This window comes from Panicum virgatum, chromosome 3K (genome assembly GCF_016808335.1).
Source record: "Panicum virgatum strain AP13 chromosome 3K, P.virgatum_v5, whole genome shotgun sequence".
NCBI lineage: Eukaryota > Viridiplantae > Streptophyta > Magnoliopsida > Poales > Poaceae > Panicum > Panicum virgatum.
Window position 1 is genome coordinate 25,234,181 of NC_053138.1, and position 20,022 is coordinate 25,254,202.

At 50.2% G+C, this 20,022-nt stretch overlaps 3 protein-coding genes across 3 annotated transcripts; 1 reads left to right on the plus strand and 2 right to left on the minus strand.

Annotated features, from left to right (window-relative positions):
• The first annotated feature begins 520 nt into the window (after positions 1–520).
• Positions 521–3,185, plus strand: LOC120698616 (tubulin alpha-3 chain). The gene is made up of 4 exons (XM_039982308.1): positions 521–746; positions 1,505–1,739; positions 1,831–2,201; positions 2,303–3,185. Exons 1-4 carry the CDS (start codon positions 654–656, stop codon positions 2,957–2,959), a joined length of 1,356 nt encoding a protein of 451 aa, XP_039838242.1. The 5' UTR covers positions 521–653; the 3' UTR covers positions 2,960–3,185.
• A 467-nt stretch (positions 3,186–3,652) lies between these two features.
• LOC120698617 (peroxidase 2-like) lies at positions 3,653–5,163 on the minus strand. Its single transcript, XM_039982309.1, has 4 exons — positions 4,915–5,163; positions 4,614–4,808; positions 4,364–4,526; positions 3,653–4,236 (listed from the first exon to the last, which is right to left on the minus strand). The coding sequence occupies exons 1-4, from the start codon at positions 5,161–5,163 to the stop codon at positions 3,881–3,883; spliced, it is 963 nt and encodes a 320-aa protein (XP_039838243.1). The 3' UTR covers positions 3,653–3,880.
• Positions 5,164–10,382: 5,219 nt separating this feature from the next.
• Positions 10,383–11,990, minus strand: LOC120701351 (peroxidase 2-like). The gene is made up of 4 exons (XM_039985445.1): positions 11,631–11,990; positions 11,311–11,505; positions 11,052–11,214; positions 10,383–10,908 (listed from the first exon to the last, which is right to left on the minus strand). Exons 1-4 carry the CDS (start codon positions 11,883–11,885, stop codon positions 10,553–10,555), a joined length of 969 nt encoding a protein of 322 aa, XP_039841379.1. The 5' UTR covers positions 11,886–11,990; the 3' UTR covers positions 10,383–10,552.
• Between the last annotated feature and the right edge of the window lie 8,032 nt (positions 11,991–20,022).

Consider the following 20,022-nt stretch of genomic DNA (forward strand, 5'->3'; position numbering starts at 1 on the left):
TATTTTACTACCTCCCTCCAAAAGATTCCTCCCCCTATAACTCCTTCTCTCCAACCATTCCCCCCATATCTATTCCCCCTATATACTATCACTCATTAACTAACTATTTATTTAACATTTTTGAATTTTAAAAAAATCATACAGTATTTGTACTGTCATAATACACATTATCATCGTGTTACGGGGCTCAAACGAGATTAATATCACGAAAAAACAATGTGATTAGAGATATAGGGGGAATTTCAACTCCCTCCATATGTGGGGGGAGTTTCATCTCTCCCCCTCGCAGAGGGCGCTTTAGGAGGAGCTGTTGGAGCGCTGCTCCCCCCCAAAGCCCCCCTACGTAGGGTGGGGGGAGCTGTCCGGGGCTCCGTAGGAGCTCGCCTAAAGGCACACGGCCCCTTTGACATGCGGGCCCGACCGCACTGGGGTCCACGCGTCAGGGGGGCGTTCCTTCGCGTGCACTCCGTCGTGGGCTCGTGGCCCAGGCTGTCGGTTCCGCCTCTATAAAACGAGCCGAGGGGGAGGAGCCCAAACCCTAGCCGAGTTCCGCAGAGAAAGGCGTCTTCGTACTCGCCTCTCCGCGCTGCAAAGCTTCCCCGCCCCTCCCATTTCCCACCGCCGCCGCCCCACCCCACCCCTCCGACGACACCATGAGGGAGTGCATCTCGATCCACATCGGCCAGGCCGGTATCCAGGTCGGAAACGCGTGCTGGGAGCTGTACTGCCTCGAGCATGGCATTCAGGTACAGATCCGTCCATTTCCAATCCCGTTCTCGCGCTGTAGTGTTGGGTATGTGTTAGATCTAGGTGTTCTCTAGGTCGGTTCGTTCCCGAATTTGGTGGATCTGAGTGGTGGGAGGGAATTGCATCTGGAATCGTTTGAACTGTGTGCGGATCTGGTGACTGAAAATGTTCTGTTCGTGTAATTGCTGTTGATCTTGCCTGATTCGTCCTCCCTTGTGGTAGATCTGAACAATGTAGCTTTCTGTTCGAAAAGGGGCAGTTCCTTTGGTTCTGTTTAATTAGATGCGCTGCTACTTTGGATCAGTTAATTTTAAATGCTTGAGCCATGGTATTGTTCTTAACTGCTCTGTTCATATTTTCGAAGCTTTGTGTGCATGATGAAATGTCGCAGGTCAATTTGTTGTAGATCTGTTAATACTGCGCTGCGATTTGGAATTATATGCAGCGAGTCAGTTTGTTGTAGATCAGTTTGCTTGAAGCTATGTGATGCGATGAAATTTATCTGCCAGTTGTAGGATTCAATTGTATCTTTTGTCCATGTCTTGGTGGCAATACGTGATTCAAATAAATTAATGGGGATATGAGTTGCATTCTTGTAAATATGTGCTGTTTAGATGTTCTTCAGGGTCATTCGTTTCACATTGTGTTAGGTGTGACATTAGCTTGTATCTGACCTGTTGATATTGTAGTGTAAGTTTCTGCTTTTGAATTGTTTATTCTTTTGCGTCACTAACTCTGATCTGTCTGTACCATTCAGCCTGATGGTCAGATGCCCGGTGACAAGACAGTTGGAGGAGGTGATGATGCATTCAACACCTTCTTCAGTGAGACTGGCGCTGGGAAGCATGTCCCCCGTGCTGTGTTCGTTGATCTTGAGCCCACTGTGATTGATGAGGTGAGGACTGGCACATATCGCCAGCTCTTCCACCCTGAACAGCTCATCAGTGGCAAGGAGGATGCTGCCAACAACTTTGCCCGTGGTCACTACACCAGTAAGTAATCTGAAATTGATTGGCCATTGTTTCCAGCTGCGCATTCTTCAGTGAACATCTGACTGAACTTTGCTTGTTGCTTGTCTTGCAGTTGGCAAGGAGATTGTTGACCTGTGCCTTGACCGCATCAGGAAGCTTGCCGACAACTGCACTGGTCTCCAGGGCTTCCTCGTCTTCAATGCTGTTGGTGGAGGAACGGGCTCTGGCCTTGGTTCCCTCCTCCTTGAGCGCCTGTCTGTTGACTACGGCAAGAAGTCCAAGCTCGGGTTCACTGTGTACCCATCTCCCCAGGTCTCCACCTCAGTTGTTGAGCCATACAACAGTGTCCTGTCCACCCACTCCCTCCTCGAGCACACTGATGTCGCTGTCCTGCTTGACAACGAGGCCATCTACGACATCTGCCGCCGCTCCCTTGACATTGAGCGCCCAACCTACACCAACCTCAACAGGCTTGTGTCTCAGGTACATACATTTCCTTCTGTGATCATTGTGTGGTTGTAAAAGCTGTTACCTGAACTGGACTCCAAGACTAACAATGTTGCTGTTACAATGTTATGCTGCAGGTTATCTCATCTCTGACTGCCTCCCTGAGGTTCGATGGTGCTCTGAACGTTGATGTGAATGAGTTCCAGACCAACTTGGTGCCCTACCCAAGGATCCACTTCATGCTTTCATCCTATGCGCCAGTGATCTCTGCTGAGAAGGCCTACCATGAGCAGCTGTCAGTGGCTGAGATCACCAACAGTGCCTTCGAGCCATCCTCCATGATGGCCAAGTGTGACCCTCGCCATGGCAAGTACATGGCCTGCTGCCTCATGTACCGTGGAGATGTTGTGCCCAAGGATGTGAATGCTGCTGTGGCCACCATCAAGACCAAGCGCACCATCCAGTTTGTGGACTGGTGCCCGACTGGGTTCAAGTGCGGCATCAACTACCAGCCTCCCAGCGTGGTGCCTGGTGGTGATCTGGCCAAGGTGCAGCGCGCCGTGTGCATGATCTCCAACTCCACCAGTGTGGTTGAGGTGTTCTCCCGCATCGACCACAAGTTTGACCTCATGTATGCCAAGCGCGCCTTCGTGCACTGGTATGTGGGTGAGGGCATGGAGGAGGGTGAGTTCTCCGAGGCCCGTGAGGACCTTGCCGCGCTGGAGAAGGACTATGAGGAGGTCGGTGCTGAGTTTGACGATGGTGAGGAGGGTGACGAGGGTGATGAGTACTAGACCCTTCCTGGTGCATCTGTGTCAGGCCTGCGTGCTGCTATTATCCAGTGATCTGCCTGAGTGGCTCGTGCTATCGTGTTATGTGTTGTCTGTCGGTTTGAACTATCAGTGTTCACGTGTGGTTTACAACACCTGATGTTGTAAGAACTCTATGTTGAATTTCCTGCTATGTTACTGGGTTACTATGAATGTCGTTATGATCAATATTTGTGGCTGTGCTGCTTCACTTATTTTTGCACTAGATTATCTTGTCAGTTCGGTCATAACGGTAAATCTTTTCTTCGCTGTTATTTGGGGAGTGTGCCTGATGCGTTTCTTTTAGTGTATCTCTAGGAAAAATCTTGGTTGGTGATGCGTTCACCTCAAGTTTGGTGCTGTGGAAAAGCAGTGCACTTGGCACTGCACTTGCGTTCACCTCAAGTTGCCAGGTAGATTTGTACTGCGTGCTGCTTGCAAGCAAGCAGTTGCCGGTGGAGGATTTGGAAAAGGTAAGGTGCAGTGTCAGAAGGTCCGAAGTCCAAACCCCCTGTGGCCTACTGGCCTGTGCCATTTCTTCCCAAAAGTAGCTACAGGAAGCAGTGCCAATGTTGCAGTTGCCCTCAATTAGCCCGTGGAATTACTTGCTTTGTGCGTCTTAAGAGTGGATTGTATGTGGCAAAGGTGCTTGAGTTATAGTTAGTATTCTAAATTTTCACAATATGTTCAACACTGCATTGGCTTGAGTCTCCAACAAAATACAATTTTGTTGAAATGAGTATACTAGTGGTGTAAAACATTTTTACATTTGCTCTCCAGAAAGGAAAAAAAAAAGACAAACGAGTGGCTGTTACAAAGAACGAGAAAAAAATGTTACACAAGAATCATCACAATTGGTTGAAGAAAAAAAAAAAGAAAACCAATCGTACTGAACCAGGAGAGCCTTCAGTAGCCTTTGCCATTGACCCTCCGGCAATGTTTCCTAATCTCTCCATCCCTCCCTGTTAGGTGGCTGATGTTGCCCATCTTAATCATGGACGCCGCGAAGTTCCTGAAGAAATCCTGCTGGTTGCCTGCGAACCGATGAACAATGGGAGCAGTGGTCGCCGCCGCGGCCGGGCCGGACAGCATGACCTGGTCGGAGGGGAGCTGGGCGCGGCCCTCCAACAGGTTGCCGTAATACTTGTTGTCGAAGAGGTTGGGTGTGACCTCGTCCAGGTTCTCCAGTGCGCCCTCGGGTTGCCCGGCCGTGCAGTTCTCCCGCGTGAACTGGCACTGCACCTTGCCGAATGTGTGCGCTCCTGAAGTAGGAATTTTTTTTGTTGTTGAAATCAGTGTGCACGTCGTAGGAAGAGTTTTTGTCGAGGTTTGAATTTGAATTGTGTTATTGGTTGAAATATGTTGAGCAATTTTATGCGTTTACGTTACCTTGGAGGGCGACGAGGTCAGTGTCGTCGAGGTTGACGTTTCTGAACTTCTCCTGGAGAACGTCCAGGGGGTCGAAGGGGCTCGGCAGGTTCTTGGCGCTCTCCACGTTGGTCGTCGTGCCGTCTCGCCGGCCGAGCAGCACGCTCCATCGTGGCCCTCCCGCCTGCACGCAGGGTTCCATGGTTTCGTCAGTTGAGGAAGCTCGAACAACGTCGGGAAGAAGTACGATACGGGCCGGGGGCGTGCTTACGAGTTCGACGGAGATCTCCGCCGCGAGGGCAAGGATGTCGGCGCAGGAGACGACGCCCGGGCACGCGTGCTCGAGCGCGGCCTTGATGTCGTCCACCACGGGAAAGCCGCGGGCCGAGTTGTCGTTGGCGGGCACGGTCTTCTCGGTCTGGATCGCCGGGAGGTCGTCGTCCAGCAGAAGCGAGCCGTCGCAACCCTGAAACATTTGGCGCTCGTAGCATGTCAGGTCGATGATGCAACAATGCGGGTAAGAATTGAGCTTGATCAACCACGGGCAGCAGAGGCGGCACTGGGGTGCTCACGTTTACGAAGCAGTCGTGGAAGTGGAGGCGGATGAGGCTGGCCGGGATGCGCGGGTCGGAGACGCGAGCGTCCTGGACGACGCGGCGGACGACGTCGTGCGCGCCGGGGCACGACGCGTCGTAGAACGCGGAGCTCAGCGCCACGCCGCCGCCGGCACTAGCGGCGCCGGCCAGGGCGAGCAGGAGGGCGCAGCGCGCGGCCAGCAGCAGCCCGAGAGAAGCGGAGCAAGACGAGTTAGCCGCCGCCATGGTCGCGCGCACGCGTATCCGCTCTGAGACTCCGGAGTAGTGAGTTGCCGCGTGAGCACTGAAGAGGCTAGCCGCTTGTACTGACAAGCTCTGGGCTTTCTGGCGAGCTCCGGGCAAGTGTGATCGCAGTCAGAGAGCAAGAGGTTGATGTGTGGGGATGGGCTCGGCCTCTCGGGCGCAGCATACTTGTAGCCTGGCGCTCGGCTGATTACTCACAAGGCGCCCGGACCTTTTCTTTCGGGGACGGGGTCGGGTGCGCGTTTGACTGGCATGTTCGATTCCGTACGCCGTGTCACGACCCCTCCGCTGAGCGCGCGTGCTCGCCATGGCGCCCATCGCGGCGTGCCGCATGTCGGCGTCGCCGGCGTCCATCCTCGTAACACGCATCAGCCATCCTCATTCTGCGCTTGCGTCCTTATCCGCAGCCGTCGTCGCCGGCTTTATCCTCCCCATGGCCGCGTTCCCCATCTCTTCATCTTCTTCCTCGCGCACGAGCCGAGCAGAGCTGCCCCGCCACCAGTGCCCCGACCAACCTCGGCCGCCGCTCCTCGATTCCGTTCGCCCACGGCCTCCTCACCTTGCCCTCTGTCTCCCCCGCCCCTCACCGGACTCGATTGAGCCCAACCCCGGCCAGAATCGACCCTGTACCCGGCCGACCTCCATTGACGCCGCCACGAGAAGCTCCGCTGCCGGCCGCGATTCGTCATCTCCGGTGAACTCCTCATCGATCTAGCGCGCGCCACCTAGCCCTCCCCATCCTCGACCGATTTGGGCCCTCACCCGGCCTCCTCCTCCCTGCTGGGCCGCCGGCGAGCGCCTCCGCCCAACGCCGCCGCGCCGCCCGCTCGTTGCCGCTCCCCGTCCGTGCCGTCGCCGATGAGGTCCACCGCCTCCTCCTCATCGCCGTGCGCGCCTCCCCCGGCCTGCTCCGGCCCCGCCTCACCGTGCCGCCTCGCACCACTGCCGCTCGCCGTCGCAGCGGGCGATGCCGTGGCTGCGCCCACGCGCGGGTCAAGGCGCGTGCCTTGCCTTGACCCGGCGGGTGGGTCGCTGGCCCGTGGGTCCCGCTTGTCGGCCTCTGGGCCGGCTCTGCGGGGTGCATTTAGCATTTTTGTTAGGGATTTGTGATGCTTTATTTGTCTGCAAACTTGAAAAATGCGTAGAAAATCGTATAGACCTCGGAAAAACATGAAACTTGTTTTGTTGGGTTCGTATCGCTGAGGTCTACTTAGAAAAATGTTGTTTTATATGTTTCACCGCTGTTTGTTAGGGTTTTAGTGTGTTTCTGTTTATTCTGTCCGAAAATGGTTTAATGCAGAACTTTTGGCTGTAAAGTGATAAAATGGTGAAACCAATTTTGTCAGCTTTGTGTTCATGCCTAGTACCTATGATAATTTTCTTGGATGTGTTTGGATATGTTTGCATGACTTTTCTAATTTACCTTTTTTCGAGTAGTTGAAAATTAATATATTTATGATTAGTTATAGGAAAATGCTTTTGCTGCAAAATCAATTTTCATGAGTTCCTTGTGATGTCCTCTACATTCTCAAATTATTCGATAATTTATGCTTGCTGTATAAGTTCATTTCTTAATTCTTGCATCGCATTCATGCATTATAGTGACCGAACCGTCGGAGGTCGAACTCGTGGAGCATGCCGAGTCCGTTGAGCCTGAACCCGGAGTCCAGTTCGCGGTCAAGCCTGAAGTTAACCGAGGTAAGCACTAAGCATATTTTTTGCACCTATCTAATCTGATTTAGTTTAGCTATCTCACTTGGGTATTGTTGGGCTATATGTATGTATAGTAAGTATGTATTGCATTTTGGTACCTACTTTCGTGCATTACTCTTCCTTGAATTGTTATCCATGTCTTTGCCACTTATTAGTAAATTAATTACTTAACTTGACTAGGTGCTTAGCCCTGCTTAGAATATTTATATTGCTTGCTAGGGAGGAATGTTTTGGAGTATCACACTTGCCGGTTATCCTTGTTTGCACTGGTCCGGCTTGGTTGTAAGGGTTTGGTAGTACCGAGATTCGAGCGGAATGGTAGGACCTAGAGAATGTTGTCACATGGGCATAGTCCGCTTGGATCGCTTAAGGACCGTCCGTGGATGACGTCGGCTTTGAGCACATTTCCGTTCTACCACATATCCAAATAATGGTACGGATGACCCAATTACCTTCCTTGACTTGATCGTTGAGGCCCGGTCCCAGATGCGTGGCCAAGGGGCTATGCAGAGAGGCTTAGAGGTGTCCCCGGTGGACCTAGGTTACTCTCCGCGCAAGCTGGGCGTACCCTCAACGATTGAGGCTCGTTGGGAATGGTTGACGCGAGTATTCCGCCCTTATCCAACCTAGCTAGTTGGGTGAGCCGCATGATCCTTGTGCCGTGTGGGTAATGTAGTACACCCTTGCAAGATTAAATCAGTTCGAATTGTCGCGCTCTCGGTTATGAGCAAGCTCTTTGTCCGTTGAACTCTTCGTAGAAAGTTTCGGTATGTGGGAGTGGTTTTTATCACCTTGATGATCAATAATAGATTATATAACACTCTCAATCAACTAAAATTGTTTGGGGTTGGGCAATATTAATCAATTTGGCTAGGTGATAAAAGCTCATGTTTCTGCAATAATTACTTAACCTTAAAGCTTTTACTTGAGCCATTGCATGATCCTTGTTTATTTAATCGCGTAATTCTTGCGAGTACCTTTTGTACTCAAGTTGCTTTCTAAACCTAATTGCAGGTGAGCCCGAAGTGGTGTTCGGCCACTTCTACCCCGCCGATCCAGGTACGGGGGAGTAGTAGGTCGCTGTGGTCGTGGTGGTGTCCTTGAGCAAGACACCATCATCTTAAGTATGTTGATATCGTAGTCGAGCTCCGTGAGAGCATGTAAATTCAATAAACTCTAAGTTTCTGTTTAATATGGATTTCGTGAGCCCAAGACTTGTAATGGAAGTTAGTTTGAACCCTCCTATGTTAAAACTATGTTGAACTTGGTAATGTAAAACTGCTCTTATGGTTCTGTGGTGACATATCTGATTGTAAACGGTATGTGCATATGTTGGATCCTGGACGTATGTTGGAGCACATACCGGGACTACCGGATTTGATGTTATTTTGGACGGATGACGTGTCGGTTATTCGTGTCTCTAGATGTGGGATAACACGTGGCACGCTCTCCGGCCAGCACGTGTTAACTTTCAAATTGGGCGGTTCTCACACGCCGGAGCTGGGCGATCGGATTAGTTTAGCGGCGGCGATGGGGGCTACGGCACGCGGTTGCCACTGGGTAGTATAAAAAATGGTTTCAATGATGACGGGTGCAATGTTATTCTAAATGTTAAACAGTAAACAGTCGGTCAACCTTTGTTGGTGTTTAGACGGAGTTAAACGGCCTAAACAGTTTAACATAATAATATTAAAATATACATATTTATGTACATAAATGTCAAATATGCTACAAAGTCTACATATTTGCACATATAAAAGTAAGCATTCTACCAAATAATTTTTTTGGAAGAAATCTAAATCTCACAATACTTCATATACTTACAATGCTAGTTAATTCGGTATTGATTGTGGTTGTTGTAATCCTCTTATTGACTAAATTCTGAATTAAATGGACATTTAGCTCATTTAATCACGTTTAACTCGACTCAATTTAGACGGTTTAGACGGTTTTTAACGGTTTAAATGAGTTTAAACAGGTCAACTGTTTATTCACTAAATAACATGGGTGACCTCTGTTTACTGTTTAAATGGGCTAAACGCCATTTAGGCGAACAGAGGACGGGTGACGGGATGAGGCGATGAACGGTGGCGGCGAGGGGAGAAGCGCTAGCTAGCGGTCGCGCCGGGTGACGAGCGGTATGAAAACGAAAGGTGCGCGGAACCCTTGCGCGCGTTCCCCTCTCTTCCCGAAAGTGGCAAAAAGAAAGCCGCGGAGCGTAGTGCCAGCATCGAGGAAATGGTCGGTTGAGTCGTCGAGTGGGGGCTGTGGGGGAGGAGGGTCAGACATGCGCAGCGGCTCCGAGCGGCCTCCCAACGCCAACGGCGTGATAAATGCTGCAGACCTGCAGTTGTTGTCTCTCGTTCAGCCCCGTGCTTCTTTTGTGTTTTATAAGAACTCAACTCGCAGTTTCTTGGATGGATCTTGCAGGTGCAATGATGGCATGGTGCATGTATCTCTACTTCCCTAGTCAATCTAAGTATTCTAGTAGCCGGTGTTGGCAATCCCTTATCCCTCCTTTACGAGTTTCTGCGGTTATGCTTTGCGCAGCGTGCATTTTTTTTCTCACAGGACGATCGAAGTTCATTTTACCTTGTCGAACATAATTGCTCGAGTCTGGTTTTTCCCTCAACTGCAATATCAGAATCAAGGCACTCTTTATTAGTGACATTATCCATAGGTTGGGTTTGGGATTTGGCACTGCTTTGCTCACGTTAAGTTTCAGCCTTATTATTTCCTTTCTTTTGAACTTTCTCTCTTGTAGTGGTTGGACACACTGTCTTAACAATCGCGTACAAAGGTCAAAAGTATCAAACAAACTTCAAAAGCTTCATGTTATGACATTTCAACATTAATAAATAATGTAGTATATCTATTACTATTTAATCATTTGTATTATATGCCTTTTATTATAATTTTTAATGAAAATAAAAAAGTACTAGAAATTTTTTAACGATATTTGAGAATTCAAGGTACTTTGTATCACTCACATTTTTTTTTTTGAAGTTTAGTCACTGAACTTCCATCTCAGACAAAGTTGGCCTACACAGCATGCACCACATAAAAAAAAAACTGCTTTCGACTTCAGTTTTACTTGTTCTGCATTGCCGTTTGGCCCAATTCTCGGAAGTGGTTTAAGTGAAAATGAATTATCTTTTCTATCCTAGTTTCGTATAGCAGCACCATCATGGGTGGATTGTGTCAACTCGGCTTGAGGGGTACATTTCCCTTTGTATTTTTCTTGACTTTTTGATGTCCCAAAACTAGGTCCAAGTTACGCTAGCTGCAGGATATATAGTAATTCTATTTTTTTTTCATATATTTCCTTTGTCGCATGGTTCAACATATTTGATTTTGTGTTGTCTCATGAAGGAACGAAATTGAACGTATTAAAAAAGAACAAATACAAAATTATTTGATTTACTCCTTCAGAATCTGTTGGATTGATATTTTCATATGATATTTGCTAAAAGAAATGCAAAGAATAGTTTTTGGAATGCGTATATGAGTTGAGTACAAACATTTTTACACTTGCTTCACGAAATGGCATGAGCTGATCAGTTCATACTTTACAAAAGGAACGAGAAAAGAATCAGAAGAATGATTTATACATGCATTGTAATTGCAAAAAAAAAAACATCAGTCTGAATCAGAGTCTTCAATAGCCTTTGCTATTGACCCTCCGGCAGTTCTTCCTGATCTCCCCATCCTTCCCTGTGAGCGGGCTAATGTTCCCCATCTTAATCATGGACGCCGCGAAGTTCCTGAAGAAGTCCTTCTGGTTGCTCGCGAACCGATGAACAATGGGGGCGGTCGTCGTCGGCGCCGCAGGGTCGGACAGCATGACCTGGTCGGACGGCAGCTGAGCTTGGCCGTGCAAGAGGTTGCCGTAATACTTGTTGTCGAACCGGTTGGGGGTGACCTGATCCAGGTTCTCCAGTGCACCCTGAGGCTGCCCGGCCGTGCAGTTCTCCCGCGTGAACTGGCACTGCACTTTGCCAAAAGTGTGCGCTCCTGAAGCAGAAATATAATTTGCTGTTGAAATCAGTGTGCACACGGCATAGAAATTAAAGAGCTTTCTGGGCTTGTGGTGTATACAAAGTTACATTGCTGGAAACTAAGATGCTTTGACTGGGTAAGTTTATTTGTGTTACTACCTTGGAGGGCGACGAGGTCAGTGTCGTCCAGGTTGACGTTTCTGAACTTCTCCTGGAGAACGTCCAGGGGGTCGAAAGGGCTCGGCAGGTTCTCGGCGCTCTCGATGTTGGTCGTCGTGCCGTCCCGCCGGCCGAGCAGCACCCTCCAGCGTGGCCCTCCAGCCTGCCGGCCATGCCCGTGATCCCGTCAGTTCAGGTGAGAAGAGAAGCTAGGAAGCGCGCGCTGTGCTGATCTATGCAAGGTGATCGCGGTTCTTACGAGCTGGACGGAGATTTCTGCTGCCAGGGCGAGGATGTCAGCGCAGGAGACGACGCCCGGGCACGCGTGCTCCAGCGCGGCCTTGATGTCGTCGACCACCGGGAAGCCGCGCGCCGAGTTGTCGTTGGCGGGCACGGCCTTCTCGGTCCGGATCGCCGGGAGGTCGTCGTCCAGCAGAAGCGAGCCGTCGCAACCCTGAATATTTGGCATTCGTGCATGTCAGATCAATGATGCAATGCAATGCAGGTACCAATTGGGCAGTTGGGATTTGCCGGTTTGGGATTGAACAACCACGGGCAGCAGAAGAACTGGGTGCTCACGTTGACGAAGCAATCGTGGAAGTGGAGGCGGATGAGGCTGGCCGGGATGCGCGGGTCGGAGACGCGCGCGTCCTGGATGACGCGCCGGACGATGTCGTGGGCGCCGGGGCACGACGCGTCGTAGAACGCGGAGCTCAGCGCCGACCCGGCGCCGGCGCTACTAGGAAGGTAGCCGTGTGCCGAGGCGAGCAGGAGTCCGCAGTGCGCCGCTAGCAGCAGCAATAGCAGCGGCGAGAAGCAGGAGGAAGAGGCCATCGCGCAAGACCAGACCGATCACTGCTGGGAGACGCTAAATGCTAAGCGATTGTGCCTGCTGCTCGAACACTTGGCTGTACGTTGCAAACGAGGTTGCAGTTGCCGAGGTGGATGATAGGGCAATGGCCGGGGCCGCATACTTATAGCCTGCCGGCTCGACCGAGAACCGTGGGGAATTTTTCGCGTTTGACATGTTCCGCACGCCGGAGCTTGTCAAGTTGATTTAGTATTGGCGATGGCGACGGGCCGCCGACGATGGCTGCTGGGCACCATCCGCTCCGTGACCGTCCCGCACGCGCTCACTCGCCGCTAAAATATTGTTTTCTTTCCAGGGCCGAGTGGAGTGACGCATGGTGGCGGCGCGAGGAGAAGCGGTCGCGTTGAACGATGATGATTTGTGTTGGCATCTTTGCCTCTTAGATGTCTATATAGGAAGCATGAACAGTATGAAAATAACGATAAAATAGGCACTTAATTCTCCAGTAAATAATCAGAAAATTCAACCATTTACACCATGGAGAGAGGGGGCTATTTATACCCTTAGCCCTAGGCCAGATATTCCCAAATTGCCCTCTTTCAACTCATTTACAGCTCACTTACAAATGGTTTCAGGATAAAATTATAAGGTGAGAGGTGTACAAATCCAACCTTCTCACGTATTCACGTTTTACACGCACGCCTACTCCCGACAAAGGTTCTGCAGACCTTCATCCGGGTTGCATTCTGTATTTGATATCCTTCGGGTGTCGAGAACCTTCGCAGGTTCTGGTCTTCAAGCTTGTGCTTCTGAGTGATCAATCGTCACCTTCGGTCCCCCGAAGGTGGTCTCCTCGATGCTTCGCAGGTCTTGATCCCTGGGCTTGTGCTGCTGAGTGATCAATCGTCACCTTCGGTCTCCCGAAGGTGATCTCCTCGACGCCTCGCAGGTCTTGATCCCTGGGCTTGTGCTCCCGAGTGGTCAATCGTCACCCTCGGTCTCCCGAAGGTGATCTCCTCGACGCTTCGCAGGTCCCGGAAGGCGCCAATCATCCTTCGGGCGCATTCATTACCCATACATCATGGCCCTGCAGACCGGTTATGAGATGTTTTTGAAGTCGGGATTAACCTCCGGGTCTGTTCCCGAAGGTCCAATCCCCAACAGTAGCCCCTCAAGGGCGAGGTCCGAAGCCGGCGGTCTGAATCCGCGGTATCGAAGAAGATTGCGCATAACCTTCGGGAAGCTCCCGACGAAAAACGTATCCCGAACCGTCGGCTGCAACGGTCGGTTTTGGTTGTGTACGTGTCAGGCTCCGATTGCGCCGCTTGGGCGGCCGACTCCTCGATTTTACCGTTGGTACTGTTGCTTTCCCCCACCTATATAAGCGGAGGGGTGGGGGGTAAAACATGTACCCTTTTGAGCTTTGTTTACCTCCGAGGCTTTTTGCCATAAAGCGCTTCTTCCGAAGGTTCCGCTTCGTGGGAGATCAAGCCGCTCATTTTTCTCGGTGTAAGTAGTTTGGCGGTTCATGGCTCGCACTAGGCAAACAACAAGGTTAATCGAAGGTTAGGTTTAACCCTTTTTTCTAATTTGCCTTTTCTTTGCTTTTTTTAGATATGGCATTCATTAAGATTGGGGTTCTCCGTGCAGACTCTGATCCTATTGATCATCCCGAAGGGTCCGAGGCTTCGCGTCCGCCAGCCCAACAAGAACAGGCCAGCGGCAGTCTGTCGGGGGTTTCAGCGAGTGTTTCTGACCTGATGGCTCCTGAGAAGTGTAAGACCTTGCTCTTCAAGCCATCTGTCGTCTCTCAGAGTACAATTGATTTCTATGTTTCAGAGTACAATCGATCACACTTATCAGTCTGGGTACAACAAATGTGCGCCGGGTTTTAAGCCGTGTTTGGAAGCCTTCATGACAGCTTGCCAGGTTTGCGGCAGTAGGGATGTGGTGGAGGAGTTTTTGGCCGCGGGGATATGGCCTTTGTCTGCTGGTTGGGCTCCTCGAGGGTTCAATCCAGTTTTTGGGCTTCAGAGGCCCGAAGGTTCAAGCGATGAGGTGATTGTTGCGGAGTTGGAGTAGGAGGCCTCGGACATCTTGGGGCCTTGGAACAAGAAGGAATATCTTTCCTTGATCAAGGTTTGCAAGAGGAACCTTCGATTGAACAGGTGCTTGGCGGAGATGGGCGTGGAGTATGGACTTCAGCCGGTGCCTGCGGGTGCGGTTTCGAGGATGACGCCCCCAGGCAATGTTGGCTCCGAGGTGGTGTCGAAGAAGTCCAAGGGCAAGGCTAAGAAAGAGGAGGTGGGAACTTTGGGCGAGGGTGCCGAAGGGGGTGGTCGGGGTCGTGGGAGGGGGAGGAAACCTTCGAGCTCGAAGGTTTTGGTTGCGAGGGCCAAGAGCGCTAAGAGGAAGGCGCTGGACGAGAAAGTTTCTTTTGGAGATAGTGGTACGTCCTCATTTATGGAAGAGCTCACGGGGACGGTGGCGGGGAGATCGTAGTTCCTGAAGAGAGGCTTTTTGGATCCCGCTATGATCTTGGCGATGAGTACGAGACCCTGCTTTTTGGTTCCAGCCGTCGGGTTGAGGTGGCGAAGGCACTGATTAACCTTTATTGTTCCCCCGAAGGTATAACGAAACGCCGGAGGATTCAGAGTCTTGTTAAGACTGGCGCCAAGCCTTCGGACATCCCGAAGCCGCCTGAGCCGAGGCCCACCGGGCCTGCGGCCGGTGCCCCGAAGTCTCCGGCGCCGATGACGGCGGTCGCCACACCTACCCTTGCAGCGGGTGTCGAGGAGAGGGAGGTTTTGGTTGGTGAGACGTTGCTCTCTCTCAGGGGTGGGGATTTCCCAAGTGGGTCCTCGGCTCCACCTTCGGATAAGGAGGTGGATATGTTGGAGGGGTTGAACTTCGACAAAACCGGTAAGCTTCGTTTCTTTGTTTTTCGTTGGCTCTTGGTTTGTTTGTGACCTTAGTAAAGAAAGGCCCGCTTTTTGTTGCCTTTGCAGCTGTGTCTGCGTCGATGAAGCAGCTTTTGGCCGTGATGCACGGGCCTAGCACAACCGGGATTCTCCCTCCAGAAAAGGGTAAGACGGAGCCTGATTGCGTTTAGCTTTTGTTCACTTTTTGGTGTGCCCGAAGGTGATTTTCGGCTTTGTGCAGAATTTAATGCAGCAGTGGCGGAGACGTCTACCTCTGATGCTGCCTTCATTGTTGTGGAGTTGAGCCAGAAGCTTGCCTTTGCCAGCCGTGTTTTGAGGCGTAAGGCTAAGGCTGACGAGGACCTTCGGGTCAAGGGCGCCAACGATAGGCTGAGCCTCGCGGAGAGGCTGAAGCGAGCCGAGGCGAAGGTTCAGTCCCTGAGGGATGAGAACCAGGAGTTGAAGGGCAGATGTTCGAAGCTGGAGGTATCTGTTTCGGACAATGAGAAGGTTCTAGAGAGCCTTCGGAAAACTATTGAAAGGGACGCAAACAAGAAGGCTGCCCTCAAAGGGAGGATCACTGAGTTGGAGAAGGTTTACTCCAAGGTGGATGGGCTCAAGTAGGTCTTTACGGAGGTCGCTGCCCGGGCCGAAGGAGTGTACCAGGAGTATAGGAAGGCTCTTGCGGCACTCGGTGCGGAGCCTCTACCCTTGCCTGAGCCGGTCGAAGGTTCTCAAGTGATCTTTCAGCTTTTGGATTGGATGATTTCTGAATTTGAAGGGCTTGGAGAGGTGATGAGCGTTGCCAACGACAATGCGGCTTCTGTCTCCTTTAAGGGGCTTGTTGGCAACCTCCTTCGTGCTGGTGCAGTTGACCTTACTAAGTTGGAGGAGGGCTTCCAGTATGTCCCCTACGAAGGTTTGTCGGAGGAGGTGGCCAGGATTCAGGAGGTAAAGGTTGCATTCTTCGAGAGATTCTGGGAGCCTTCGGGCAAGGATGCCGTTCGTACTCTTGCGGCCGCAGCTATTGAGGTGGGGTTGACTCAGTAGAATTTCGGTTTTTTCTTCTGCTTTCTTTTTGTTAAACTTTTCTTGTTTGTGCAGGAGCCGATTCCTGATCAACCTTCGGGGGGCCATCAGACGGCCGAAGCAGAGAGGTGTACTTCGGGGCGTGATGCCGACGACTCTTCGGGGGCTCAGGTTTAGACTGGTTTGCGGGAAATTGTTTTGGGAACTTTGAAGGTTATTTTGTAAATATTCCCCTGCTGTAGGAAGTCGACAACTTTGTGCTGTTGTTGAGTTGGGAGGCTTTCAGCCTCGCTCATCCTGGGGCTAGCGTTGCGGAGTATTTGTTTCGTTCGGGTCGAGACTCGGTGTAATCTTTGGCGTGCAAGAGCTCTTTTGTAGACTGCTTCCCTTTCTGAGTGCTCCCCTTGCGGGGCTTTTTGTGTGCACCCTTCGTGGTGCTTTTCTGTACGCACCCTTCGAGGTGCTTTTCTGTGTGCATCCTTCGCGGTGCCTTTCTGGGCGCACCCTTCGAGGTGCTTTCTGTGTGCATCCTTCGTGGTGTCTTTCTGTGTTTGAGAAGGACGTCTCCCACGAGTTTAGGGACTATAGAGTTAGACCTTGATGAGGAATGTGCGAGGGGAGTTTCAAGAAAAACGTCTCCCCCCTTCCTTGCGCATTGCTCATCAAGGATCTTTTTCCGAAGCCTTTATTGTGCTTCGGGTGATGTTTGTCTAGGGATTTTTTTAGGAAAAAACGTCTCCTCTTTCCTAGCACATTTCTCCCGAAGGTTTGTTGGGTAACGTAGGACTGGGCGATACATGCAGGGGGTTTTGTTTTTTGAGAAAACGTCTCCCCCCAGGATCTTTTCGGTGGTTGCCTTGAGTATGAAAAGATGTTTCCGCATTTTGTTGGGTACTGGCCGTGTCCTTCGGGAAGCAAGTTGCTGCCACCCAAAGCAACGTTCGTTAGGGTTGTGTTTTTTGACGAAAAATGACTCCCCCACTTCCAGACGAATCGTTGCCTGAGAGGCAGTTTAAGTTTCTTTCTGTCGAGTAGACGTGCGCAAATTTTGTGTTTTGGAAAAAACGTCTCCCCCCTTTTTTGCGCACTGTTTTCTCGAAGGGGAGTCTTGTTCCTTGTTTTTGTTTTGGTTAGTTCAAATGATGGGTGCCGAGGGTTTGAATTAGAAAAATGTCTCCCCTTTTCTGGCATCTATCTTTCTATTTTTCAGAGGGTATTTTTGTTTCGCACCTTCGGAGGCTCATTTTTTCCTTCGTTTATAGCCGAAGGTATTTGATTTCTCTTAGTAGGGTCGGAATCCTTTGGGATTTGTTTGGCACTTATTGTGTTTGGGTGCCGAAGGTTTTTTGGTTCAGACCTTTTGAAAGGTCGAAGCCCCTTGGCGTTTGTTTTCGCACTTGTTGTGCCTTTTGATGCCAGAGGTTTTTTGGTTCGGAACTTTTGAAAGGTCGAAGCCCCTTGGCGTTTGTTTTAGCACTTGTTGTGCCTTTTGATGCCGGATGTTTTTTGGTTCGGACCTTTTGAAGGGTCGAAGCCCCTTGGCATTTGTTTTAGCACTTATTGTGCCTTTTTGTGCTGAAGGTTTTTTTGGTTTGGACCTTTCGAAAGGTCGAAGCCCCTTGGCGTCTATTTTAGCACTTATTGTGCCTTTTTTGTGCCGAAGGTTTTTTTGGTTCGGACCTTTTGAAAGGTCAAAACCCCTTGGCGTTTGTTTTGATAAGTATGTAAAGTCTGCGAATTCTGCATACTTTGCTAACTTACAGTTTTAAGCAGCATACAGATGCTGGCCGAAGCTTGCCGTTTTGGCTGCTTAGGCGAAGGTGAAACTTTACTTGGGGGAAATTCATTGTATTGAATTAGTTTACAGCGGGTCCGCCTCGTCAAAAACCTCACCTCCGGTGTGGAGTTCCCCCCTGTGAGGAAAAGAGTACGACCCTTTACAATGTAAAAAGAAATGAAAACAACTACGAAGGTCCGCAATCGCTTATAGTCTTGCGATACGGCCTTTTTATATGCTCATATGTAGTACTTCTTGAGGCTGTCAGCATTCCATGGATGCTGCAGCTCGTTGACTTCGGCGTCAGACAGGTGGTAAGACCCTGGCCTGTTGCTTTTGGTCACTAGGAATGACCCTTCCCACTTTGAGTGAAGCTTGCCGGAGGTTTCGGCGTTTGGCTTTCTTTTTAGGACCCAGTCCCCGACTGTGATGTTCTTTTTCACGACCTTTTTGTCTCTCCACTTCATGGTTTCTTGTTGATTCTTTTCAAGGTTCTCCGAAGCTTGAAGGATATCTAGTTCCATAAGATCCTTGTCGCTCGATGGTATGGCCTCGACTTGGTGAGTCACCCTTAGGCTTCGGTTTTTAAGCTCCTCTGGTGTCATTGCTTCGGCACCATAGAGTAGCCTGAATGGGGTGAACTTCATTGTTCTTGATTCTGAAGTGTTGTGGGACCAGATGACCTTTGGTAGTTCATCAGCCCATTTGCCCTTTTTCTGATCAAACATGCATTTTTTGATGCTGCCGAAGATGATGTCGTTGGCTCTTTCGACGGCCCCATTAGATTGCGGGTGGTAAACCGAAGTAAAGATTGCCTTTGTGCCCACACTGTAACAGAACTCTCTGAAGAGTTGTGAATCAAACAGTTTACCATTATCAACGGTGATTTCCCGTGGGACCCCAAACCTGCAGATGATGTTCTGCCAAAAGAATTTTCTAATTGTTTCTGATGTGATGTTGATGAGGGGCTTGGCTTCGATCCACTTTGTGAAGTACTCGATAGCAACTGCTTTGTACTTGTAATTGCCTTGAGCAGTGGGTAGGGGTCCAACCAGGTCAATTCCCCATCTTTGCAGGGGCCAGGTCAGATGTATTAGCTGGGTTGGCTCCGAAGGTTTTGAGGACTTCGGGACCATCATTTGGCATGCTTGGCATGTCTTGACTATGTGCTGGGCGTCCTTTAGCGCCGTGGGCCAGAAAAATCCTTGTCTGAAGGCTTTGGAGACGAGTTGTCTGAAGCCAATGTGGGATCCACAGAACCCGGATTGTATTTCCTTGAGGAGCTCAATGCCTTCGGCTATGGAGATGCATTTTAGCCATGGGCTGGTGACGCCTAACTTGAACAACTCACCCTCGGAGATTATGTAGCCCCTTGCTCTTTGGAACATTTTTTTCTCCTCTTTCTCATTTGCTAGTTCAATGTTTCCCCAAAGGTATTCCATTATAGGTGTTCTCCAGTCTTTAGCTGATATGATTGAAACCTGCTTTTCTTTCTTCGGCTTGACCGAAGGTTCTGTGATTTCTTCAAAGAATACATCCGAAGGTAATTGCTCCTTTCTTGATGCTGCCTTTGCCAGCTTGTCAACTTCGTCGTTCATGTGCCTTGGGATATGAACGATATCGAAGCCCTTGAAATATTTCTCCATCGCACTGATGGCATCGAGGTACTCGATGAGCTCTGGTTTTCTTTCTTCTGAGTCTTTTTTAATGTGGTCTCTGACAACCTTCAAATCTGTTCTGACTATGAAGTTTTGATGGCCAAGGGCATTCATTTTGCGAAGGCCCAGGAGCAAAGCTTCATACTCGGTAGTGTTATTGGTTGATGATTCGAGGTTGCCGAAGCTTAGGCGTGCTGCGTATCTTGTTTTTGCTCCCAAAGGAGACTCTATGATTGCAGCAATGCCCGCTCCATCGTTGCACCAGGCCCCGTCACAGTGCATGATCCAGGTTTCAGTCGAAGGTTCCTCCTTGAAGGTTGGGGATGTCCAGTTGACAATGAAATCTGCCAATACTTGTGACTTGATAGCCATTCTCCTCTCGAAGTCAATGTAAAACTCAGAGAGCTCCGAAGCTCATTTGGCAATTCTGACTGAGGCCTCTCTGTTACTGAACAAATCATGCAATGGTTGATCTGTGACTACGACTATCTTGTGGGCTTCGAAATAGTGGCGAAGCTTCCGGGCAGACATGATTACCGCGTATGCAATTTTCTCTAGCTCTGAGTACAGAAGCTTCGAGCCTGCAAGAGCTTCGGACACGAAGTAGATGGGTAGTTGCTTCTTCTTCCCTTCGACTTCTCTCTCAAGCACAAGCGCTGCACTGACAGCAGAGTAGGATGCTGCGATGTATAGGAGCAGTACATCCTTCGGGTCAGGCGAGGTCATTTTGACCATGTTCTGGAGATGGTTTTTGAGTGCCTGAAGATCTTCGCTT

Excerpts from the sequence above, each read along its gene's own strand:
- LOC120698617 (XM_039982309.1), bottom strand. The coding sequence starts at position 5,163 with ATGGCGGCGGCTAACTCGTCTTGCTCCGCTTCTCTCGGGCTGCTGCTG. Across the intron at positions 4,809-4,914 it reads TCCACGACTGCTTCGTAAAC|GGTTGCGACGGCTCGCTTCT; the intron begins GTGAGCACCCCA and ends CAAATGTTTCAG. Across the intron at positions 4,237-4,363 it reads TGACCTCGTCGCCCTCCAAG|GAGCGCACACATTCGGCAAG; the intron begins GTAACGTAAACG and ends TTCCTACTTCAG.
- LOC120698616 (XM_039982308.1), top strand. The coding sequence starts at position 654 with ATGAGGGAGTGCATCTCGATCCACATCGGCCAGGCCGGTATCCAGGTC. Across the intron at positions 747-1,504 it reads GCCTCGAGCATGGCATTCAG|CCTGATGGTCAGATGCCCGG; the intron begins GTACAGATCCGT and ends TGTACCATTCAG. Across the intron at positions 2,202-2,302 it reads TCAACAGGCTTGTGTCTCAG|GTTATCTCATCTCTGACTGC; the intron begins GTACATACATTT and ends GTTATGCTGCAG.
- LOC120701351 (XM_039985445.1), bottom strand. The coding sequence starts at position 11,885 with ATGGCCTCTTCCTCCTGCTTCTCGCCGCTGCTATTGCTGCTGCTAGCG. Across the intron at positions 11,506-11,630 it reads TCCACGATTGCTTCGTCAAC|GGTTGCGACGGCTCGCTTCT; the intron begins GTGAGCACCCAG and ends CCAAATATTCAG. Across the intron at positions 11,215-11,310 it reads CAGAAATCTCCGTCCAGCTC|GCTGGAGGGCCACGCTGGAG; the intron begins GTAAGAACCGCG and ends CATGGCCGGCAG.